This window comes from Otolemur garnettii, unplaced genomic scaffold (genome assembly GCF_000181295.1).
Source record: "Otolemur garnettii isolate 467f Iridium unplaced genomic scaffold, OtoGar3 scaffold00143, whole genome shotgun sequence".
Taxonomy (NCBI): domain Eukaryota; kingdom Metazoa; phylum Chordata; class Mammalia; order Primates; family Galagidae; genus Otolemur; species Otolemur garnettii.
The window spans coordinates 1,916,768-1,927,167 of NW_003852538.1; the positions used below are offsets into that span (position 1 = coordinate 1,916,768).

Consider the following 10,400-nt stretch of genomic DNA (forward strand, 5'->3'; position numbering starts at 1 on the left):
ATATATATATATATAAAAAGAATGGTGTTTCAAATACTAATTGTATATTTGAATATTGTCATAACTTTCATAACTTTCCAACTGGGGAAGGGCCAATTTAGAGGGATTTTACTTTAGAGAGAGGACAGATTGGGTAGACAGCCGAACAGCCTACCTAGTGGCTTTAAAACCCCTCACCCCATGTTTAGCCTTCTAAGGGTGAATGTGGAGAATAGGGTGAAGGTAACGCAGTGCTGTAGGGCACTTGGCTGGTGGCTCTTCCTGGTAAATACTATCTTTCTCTTCTCCTTGTGTGGGGAACCTAAATTTAGGGCAGGATCTGTTTCTGGCTTACAGTAATATTGGCCATTCTGGCCCTCTGGCAATTGAACTGGTTTTTTTAGTGGGCATGGGTGGGAGTGGGGAGGTTGCTGAGAAAGAGAGGATGTTGGGAGGGAGAAAGTAGCCTTTGTATACACGCCGTCACTAGAATGTTACTGGTCATAACTTGATTTAAAAAAATGTTTAGCCAACTTGTTTTTTGCTTTTAACTGTGTTTTGGGGTTATCTGTGACTTTATGTCCCACTTTTCAGCTAATCGAAAGTTCATTGTAGTTGCAATAGCAGATGTATGTTTTCCTTATAATCTAATAAGTATTTATTATTTTATTTAGGATACAGCAGGTCAAGAGAGATTCCATGCATTGGGTCCAATTTACTACAGAGATTCAAATGGAGCTATTTTAGTTTATGATATAACAGATGAAGATTCTTTTCAGAAGGTATTCTGTTTGTTTTGTGGGTAGATTATTTAATTAGAAGAACAATTCTGATTTTTCAAGTTTCAAGACATTTGTTCGCTAATATGATTAGTTTTGTTTTTAAAAGTAAAGTGTCTGGTTTGTGCATAAATTGTGACCACTCATTTTTGCAGTGCAGTATTTAATTCATATTAGTTCATGTTAGAGTAACTATTGGTTTACTCTGTGGGTTTCTCAAGTATTAAGAAAGGGAAATCGTTGGGAGTTAAGCTTTGGAGAAATATAGGGCTTTGTTTCTCCCTGTTAAAGAAAAATCACACACATTTCTTTGATTCTGTTCATATTGAGTACCATTAATGTGGCCGCACAGGGAACTTGTTTCCCTTTATGGAACAGAAAAATGGAAGAGCAAAATCAAATTTAAGCTCTTTCTCCTAATTAAATATCCTAAAGCAGCAATTCTCAACCTGTGGGTTGCGACCCCTTTGGGGGTTGAACAACCCTTTCATAGGGGTAGCCTAACACCATCCTGCATATCAAATATTTACATTATAATTCATAACAGTAGCAAAATTACAGTTATGAAGTAGCAACGAAAGTAATTTTATGGTTGGGGGTTACCACAACATGAGGAACTGTATTAAAGGGTCACGGCATTAGGAAGGTTGAAAACTACTGTCCTAAAGGATATAATATAAATTACAAAAAAACCTGTATGTTTATGGTGGAGTTCCTTCATTTTTTGCTCTTATTCAAGCATATACCACAAAAGTAGGGTTTTTCAAAATTGTTCGGGACCAAAAATGAGTTACCATTTAACTTAACCTTTGGGTTCTTATTGCAATCAGAATGGGTTACTTATTTGACCTTTCCTCCTAAAACCTTTTGTGGAATAAATTTGTCACCAACGCATAACCAAAGGAAATCATTTACAAGGTAGAAGCTTTTCTTGAGTTACAGATTTGTTCTTGTATAAGATCTTGACTTTTTAGTTTAGTTTTGTTTTTCTCTTAATTTTGTCTCCTATTTAAATCTGATGGAATGGATATACAAGTCAGCCCTTGGGGTTATTAATGATACACAGGAAAACTTAGTTCAAGGAGTAAAACAATGAAGCAGTAGGTACTTTGCAGATAGAATGATATTTAAAAGTAATTTTGAGGCTGCTGTTTGGTGCTATTTGTTATCCCCTCTTGGTTTTTTGCCTAAAAAGAAATAGTTTAAGTATTTTATTGATTAAGAAAATTTAAAGTCATTTAGTTTGGAAAGTGGTCAGTTGTCTGTTGTTATATAATAAATCCCACAGAACTTGGTGGCTTAAAACAGTGATTTTGTGGGTTGCCCAAGCAGGACCTCTGCTCTGAGTGGTGTCAGGGGAGCCACTCATGCAGCTGCTTACACTGGGAGTTTGGTTGGGCTGGAATGTCTAACAAGGCCTGGTTCCCTTCCATGTGGCCTCTTTACTACTTCTAGTGTCTTATACTCCTTTACTTCATTTGTTCTCTAATTCTGTGTTCTGGCCTAAGTTTTTTATATAACATCTGGATCCCAAGAGTTAAATGTAGAAGCCACCAGAACTTCTTGGAGCTTCAGTCCAGGATGTGCACCACATTACTTCTGCCACGTTTTTTGGCTAAAGCAGGTTACAAGACCAGTCCAATTTCAAACTGGAGGGTGCTTTTGCAGTTTCATATTTAACCACCCCAACTGGAGGGTGCTCCTGTGTTGCGACCCGTCGGGCTCCTGTGGCCCTGGTCTCGGTTAGTGCAGGAAGGAACCAGGCGAGAGGCGGATTAGAAGTACAAGCTTGTGAAAGGCGGGCTAGCCCTTACTTTCCGGTAGCCCCGAACAACCTCAGCACCAGCCTTTTATTGAAAGAGAATGATACAGGTGAGGGGAGTAATTAACAATGACCACGTGCTGAGGGCACGGGCTCCTCCCACAAGGAACTCCTGTGGCGGAATCGCCCGAGGTCCATGCCTCAGCTGCAGATCATCTTGCTCGGATGTTGGCGTCTCCTACACTCCTGCATCCAGGATTCCTGGGTAGGAGGCCAGGAATCCCATGTGATGGGAGGATTGACAAAGCGTTTGTCACCATCTTTTACCACAAAATGTATGAGAGTAAAGAATAAGATGGCTATGGAAGGATACCTAATTGGAGATGAGTAACAAATTTTTTAAAAAATTGGTTGGATTAGTAGGTTGTGATTCTACATGTACAGGGAATAGAATTCTGACATGTTTCTTTTGAGGCAATAAGGATGCATGTATTATATCAGTACTGTTAGCTTTTTCTTAGGTGGAGTCAGTTGAGGGTAGAAGTTAAATGCTTTGAAAACTTTATACATATATGTGAATGAAACAAAAAAAATGGGGCTGTACTAAGAAAACTGGTTCAGTGCTGTTATAAAGTGTTTTTATAAGGATTTGAGGTTTACTAAAGACAGTTCCTCTGCATTCTTGCGGAGAATAGGAATCTGGAACTGTTATATTTGTACATAGGACATAGTAAGTGCTCTTCACATATTTAATGTAAGTTTTATAATTTAGAGGGGTGTGTGTGTGTGTATTTTTTTTTAGGAATACGTGTTCAGTTGTATATAACTTGATTACATGCAGATTGAGTTCCCTTGCAAAATATGAAAGCAGATGTCTCAGGTTTTTTTATCATGTTCTTTTCTTTCTTTTTTTTTCTTGTGACAGAATCTCACTTGGTCACCCTTGGTAGAGTGCAGTGGCATCTTACCTCACAGCAACCTCAAACTCTTGGTTTCAAGTGATCCTCTTGCCTTAGCTTCCCAAGTAGCTGGGACTACAGGCACCCACCACAACACCCGGCTATTTTTTAGAGACAAGGTCTCGCTCTGGCTCAGGCTGGTCTGGAACCTATGAGCTCAGGCAGTCCACTTACCTGAGCCTCCCAAGTGCTGGGATTATAGGCGTGAGCCATTATGCCTGGCCTCCATGTTATTTTCTTGTATCAACATACTTAAAATCGGCTCGGCGCCTGTGGCTCAAGTGGCTATGGCGCCAACCACATACACTTGAGCTGGCGAGTTCAAATCCAGCCCGGGCCGCCAAACAACAGTGACGGCTGCAACCAAAAAATAGCCGAGTGTTGTGGTGGGTGCCTGTGGTCCCAGCTACTTGGGAGGCAGAGACAGAAGACTCGCTTGAGCCCAGGAGTTGGAGGTTGCTGTGAGCTGTGATGCCACAGCACTCTACCCGGGGGGATAGCTTGAGGCACTGTCTCAAAAAAAACATACTTAAAATCATGAGCTTAAAAGATTAATATATGTCATTCTAGTTTACTTCCAACTTCTCCCAGTGCCATGCTTCGTTCCTAGTGCAGCATCGATTTGTGCCTGAAGTCATGGTGCCCCAGTGGCTCTCTGTTAGGGATGGCAGGTCTGGGGAGGTTGTTGGGTGTCACAACTGGAGGGTGCTCCTGCGTCCAGTGGGTAGGAGGCCAGGGATGCTGCTGAGCATCAGACATCACACAGGATAGTCTTCCAAACAAGGAATTAGGTAAGCCATGGTGTCAGTATTGCCACGGTTGAAAAACCCTGTCATCTACTAAATAATGAACATTTATTTTGTCACTCTTGTTTTTGGTACCCATGTACTTTAGTATGACACACAGAAATTCCTATGCCTACTGTTTAGGAAAGACTTTGAGTACACAAAGACTGTTTTAAGCCCCTTTGTTCCTGAGTCCAAAGTGATACTATGTAAACATCTATTATCGGAGGCTGGAGTTGACATGCTTTTGCTCTGCTGAATAGTTTTGCTAGGATCTATGGAAGATTGTTGAAAATTTGTACTTAGAGGTACATCTGTGTGTGCCCACATGTAGGTACCGAGACACCCTTCACCTGTACTCCGTGTGTTTGTGTGTATGTGGTCTGCAGTGTAACATGGTGACGGATGGTCCTTTAGTGGATTACTCCTAGGAATAGCTAAATTACGGGCTGTTAGGCAAAGTTCTGAGGTATTTTGATAATGTTGCATTTTTGGGTTTTTAGTAGTAATAATTTAACAGGATTTGTTTTAATATTTGCTTTTTTGTACACACAGGTAAAAAACTGGGTCAAAGAATTACGGAAAATGTTGGGAAATGAAATCTGTTTATGTATAGTTGGTAAGCATTGTTACTTGTTTCTTTTTTAAGTTTTTTGTTTCCCTAATGTTTTAACCATACATGTTAACGTAAAGGACATTTAACCATACACGTTAAGGTAAAGGACAAATTTGACTTCAATGATGCAGGTAGGACATGATCCAGGGCAGAGGAATAGTCTTAATGGGTAAAGTAAGGGAACTCTGGAACTCACAGGCTTCTGGGGTTTCTGTTTGGTTCCCTTTTTCATTATATTATTGTTTCTTCAAACAGATCTCAGTTTTTGAAAAAGTAGATAATTATTTCTGTGATTAATTATTGAGCGGTAAAATTATGATAGACACTGGCTTGTATGGGCAGTAGACATTATCTCGTATAATTCTTGTAACCCTATGAGGGCTACATAGAGAAAGCTGAGTCCTGGAGATACTCTTTAACTTGCCCAATACCAAGCAGCTTTAAGAGACTGGATTTGAATTGAAGTAATACTGACTCCTGTGCCTGTGATATTAATTCTTATGATATGTAGCCTCAGACTGTATTCTCTCTTCCTTACTACATGGCTGATAATAGTAAGAATGACCTGGGTGAAACCAGGATTCTTTTAGTGGAGGACAAATATATTATTTGTAGAAATGAAGCAACAGAATTATCACTATGGGGAAATTCAGCTTTTAGCCTTAAGATTTTAAAAAATTTGAGTTTACATTTCTTATATCTTGTCACCTTTAGATTAATAACTTTATAGCCCCAGAACATGATGCAAGTCTGACAGGAGATGATTTCCCCTGCCTTTTGGTCTAGATTCTATATGTTAGGCCAGATGGCAGGAATATTGCATAATTTTGATAGCCTGTTTACCATTGTTCCCCAATTTGGCTGCTATTAGGATAACCTGGAGAACTTCAAAATATTTTTTAAAAAGTTTCTCAGGCCTCATTCCATATAGATTAAATCGGAATCTCTATGGATGGTACTAAGAAAGAATTAATTAATTAATTTGCATGCCATCTTCATTCCTTCCACAGATGGTTTGGAGGGTCTCCTTTATGTAGACACTGTGCTCTTGATTCTGATTTAGCCTACATACTTGCCCATATGTTGGGAACAACTTGCCTTTTTTTTTTTTTTTTTTTGAGACAGGGTCTGACTTTACTCTTGGGCTCAAGTGATTTTTTTGTTTCAGCCTCCTAAGTAGCTGGTACAACAGGCACCTGCCACAACGCCTGGCTGTTTTTTAGAGACAGGGTCTCACTCTGGCTCAGGCTGGTCTCGAACCTGTGAGCTCAGGTAATCCACTGCCTCAGCCTCCCAGAGTGCTGGGATTACAGGCTGAGCCACCGCACCTGATCCTACAACTTGCTTATTCTGACCCAATTTAAGAATCACATTTAGATCATCATTACTGTTGTATGAAGAACTGTGGTGACTCTTGTTATTAGGCTACTATTTTTTTTCTTAACTCATTTTTGACAGTTTTGACTTCACATTTATCTGAAATCATATTCCTTATAGCTATTGCTTACTGATTTTTAAAATGAACTTTTTATTAAAATACAGTAGATATATAGAAAGTTTATAAATTTTTAATAACATTTTCACAAAGTATAAGCAGTACTCTACCTAGAAGCCCACTCACTTCTTATCCCATCACTGTCACAGTTGACCTCTTTCAGCCCCCCACTCTCCCCCACCCCTATTCTGACTTTTAACTGCATGAATTAGTTTTGTTTTGAATTTTACATAAATGGAATCATATGATATGAACTCTTTTGTGTCTGGGTTTTTTGGTTTATGTTATGTTTATGAGATTCCTTTTCATTGCTGTGTAGTTGTAGTTCATATTTTATTCTCTCTGCTGTCTAATACTTCATTCTGTGAACATTCCACATTTATCCACTTTGCTATTGATGGGCATTTGCATTATTTTTCCCACTTTTTGATTTTTATTCTATACTCTGTAGCAGATCAGTGTTCTATTTTCTGTTTTGTTTTTTTTTTAAGACAGAGTCTCACTTGGTCACCCTCAGTAGAGTGCTATGGCGTCACAGCTCACAGCAACTTCAAATTCTTGGGCTCAAACGATTCTCTTGCCTCAGCCCAGCTGTTTTTAGAGATGGGGTCTTGCTCTAGCTCAGGCTGGTCTCAAACTCCTAAGTTTAGATGATCTGCCCACTTTGGCCTCTCTATCTTCTGTTTTATTAATAACTTTGAAATAATACTACTACCTCACGGATTGTGATGAAGATTAAATAATGAATTGAAAAATACTTGGCATAGAGGCAGGCATTTGACAAGTATTTATTCTTTTCTCTTTACGTAAGGCAACACTTCAAGCATTTGAAGCCTACGTGAAAAGTTCTAATGTTTTATATTCTCTAGAGCAGTGATTCTCAACCTTCCTAATGCCACGACCCTTTAATACAGTTTCTCATGTTGTGGTAACCCCCAACCATAAAATTATTTTCATTGCTACTTCATAACTGTAATTTTGCTACTGTTATGAATCATAATGTAAATATCTGATATGCAAGATGTATTTTCATTGTTACAAAGGGGTTGCGAGCCACAGGTTGAGAACCACTGCTCTAGATGTTCAGCCAGTTTTCATGTGCCATGCCTTGCAGACATTTTCATTATCCTGATCATTTTCTCCTAAGTTTATTCCAGTATGTCAGTGTGTCTCCTACCCTTGGAAATGAACACCAGAATCCAGATGTTCTTCCACATATATACTTACAGTCCTTACTTTTTAATCCTCACACTGTCCTTCCTCAAGATTGTATAAACTTGTAGTTGCCATGTCAACTCATAGTCTTTTTTACATAGACTATAGTTAACAGAAATCAGAAGTCCTCTTGAGGTTTTTCTAAGCTTGCTTTTGTGTAGAAATTTTAACTTGTCATATATTTCTGAATTTTAATGTTTGATACACAGTATAATATACAAGTTAAGTGTTTGAATTTTACATTGTTTAATGTTTGAAAGCTAGTCTGCTAGCTTTTTCATGTTTAAATTGAAAATCAACCTGCTGGTTCTATCTAAGCCACTGATGTTTCTTCCTTTTTATTGAGACAGAGTCTCCCTCTGTTACCCTGGGTACAAATGCCACAACACCCTAGCTCACAGCAACTTAGCTCAAACTCTTGGGCTCAAGAAATCCCCTTTCCTCAGGCACCAGAGTAGCTAGGACTACAGGTGCGGCCACTACACCTGGCTAGTTTTCCTATTTTTAGTGAGATGGGATCTCAAACTCCCAAGCTTAGGTGATCCACCCACCTTAGCCTCCCAGGGTGCTAGGATTACAGGTGTGAGCCACTGCACTTGGCTAATAACCATGTGTTAATCAGTAATAGAGAGCGTCATACTTCACAGGCAGAGACTGTTCACTCTAGGTCATTAATCCATTAGTCAGCATTCTTACCTGCGGGTGCTCTACTTGCCAGCATTTTTCATCTAGTCTGTCCTTAACATTTACATGTTTCTTAAACAAATATTTATTTTTAATCATAGTTAGCACTTATTGAGTGCCCAGGAATATTCTGTGAACTACACATTTATTATTTCCTTTAAGCTTCCCAATAATAGCTATAAGAAGACCATTTCCATTTCACAGATGAGGAAATGGGTTTAGAAAGCTTAATATTTCTCAGAGTAGTTAGACAAGGCTAGTTAGAGATAGACCTGGATTTTAACTCATGTCTGCCTGCCACTTGAAGCCTGTATCCATAGTAAACACCGTATATTGTTTACTATGTACCAGGCTTTGGGAATGGTATAGTGAGTAATTAGACAAAATAAATGCTGTCCTTGTGCTTCTTGTGTAGAGACAAAAAGAAAAATAGGCTGTTAGGCTTTATGAGAAACGTTATGCAGGTGGAGTGTGATGCCGTGAGAGCACGAAAGCCAGCTTAAGTAGATTGAGGAGATGGAGGAGATTTCCTACAGTAAGTGTTGGATAAACAGTTTTTAGTTTTTTGTTTTTTTTTATCCTTCACTGTGATGAATATGGCTGATAGTAATAACTGCTCTTTTTTTTTTTTTTTAAAGGACAGAGTCTCACTATGTTGCCCTTGGTAGAATGCCATGGCTTCACAGCTCACAGCAACCTCAAAGTCTTGGGCTTAAGCAATTCTCTTGCCTCAGCCTCCCAAATAGCTGAGACTACAGGCGCTTGCCACAACGCCCAGCTATTTTTTGTTGTTGCAGTTGTTTAGCTGGCCCAGGCTGGGTTTGAGTAAGCCACCCTCAATGTATGTGGCTGGCACCGTAACCACTGTGCTATGGGTGCTGAGCCATAACTGCTCTTTTTTGAGCATGAATTATATGCTTTGCCTTTCATATGTATCTTGTTTTCACATCAACCATGCAAGGCTTATTAGAGTGTTTCAGTGATTTTACCCAAATCTTATAGTTAGGAAGTGAGCCAGGTCTTAAAAACAAATTTTATTAGATTCAAAAGCTTTTTGAAACCTTCTTTCCACTATGCCACACAACCAAACAGTTTAAGCAATATATGATTCTAGTTCTTGATCACTATTGGAAATATCACTATCTATATCACTTCTGTGTTCTTAATTCAAATACTTTTTTTTTTTTTTTGAGACAGAGGCTTAAGCTGTCACCTTGGGTAGAGTTCCGTGGCATCATGGCTCCAAGAAACCTCCAACTCTTGGGCTCAAGTGATCCTCTTGTCTCAGTTTTTCTATTTTTAGTAGAGATGGGGTCCACTTTTGCTCAGGCTGGTCTCAAACTCATGAGCTTAAGCAGTGCACCCACTGGACCTCCCAGAGTTCTAGGATTACAGGCGTGAGCCACCTCGCCTGGCCAAAATATGTATTTTTAAAGAAGATAAATTTTTTTCTATTCTTAGAAGGTAAACCATCCCTTCCTTCTCTGGTAGACTCAGCCTATTTTTTTTTTTTTTTTTTTTTTTTGCAGAGACAGAGTTTCACTTTATCACCCACAGTAGAGTGCTGTGGTATCACACATCTCACAGCAAACTCCCAACTCCTGGGCTTAGGTGATTACCTTGCCTCAGCTTCTTGAGTAGCTGGGACTACAGGCACCAGCCACTATGCCCAGCTATTTTTTTGTTGCAGTTTGGCTGGGGCCAGGTTTGAACCCACTACCCTCCGTATATGGGGCTGGTGCCCTGCCCACTGAGTAATAGGTGCCACCCCTACTCAGTCTATTTTTTTAATCCTTTATAATACTGTACTTTCAAGCAAGTGCTTACTTTGGTGCTTGTCTGTGTTTCAAATGTTTTGAGCCTATTGGAAAGTTCCCTTTGTAGCTGCAGTGTAGTATTGAAGCAGACATGGGCCTCCCCTACCTGTCTTGCCTTTGAAAGGATCTAAGTCCTAAAAGGTTCTTGAGCTTGAAAACGTATCAGCCACTAACAGGTCAGTTTTCTATAGCACATTTTGCATTGTGAACATTGATTGTTCACACTACTAGTAGTTACTTCATAGAGGAATTTAAAAGTTTTTAAATTTAAAATACTAATTAGGTTTTCAAAAATAGCTTTTTTTTTTT

The 10,400-nt window shown here is 39.2% G+C and overlaps 1 protein-coding gene across 1 annotated transcript in view; it reads left to right on the top strand.

The window, feature by feature from the left end:
- Positions 1-10,400, top strand: part of RAB21 (RAB21, member RAS oncogene family) — a 43,561-nt gene that overhangs the window by 15,693 nt on the left and 17,468 nt on the right. The window contains exons 2-3 of the mRNA XM_003798951.3: positions 654-761; positions 4,820-4,883. Coding sequence (XP_003798999.1) covers positions 654-761; positions 4,820-4,883 — 172 coding nt within the window. The remainder of the gene's footprint in view (positions 1-653; positions 762-4,819; positions 4,884-10,400) is intronic.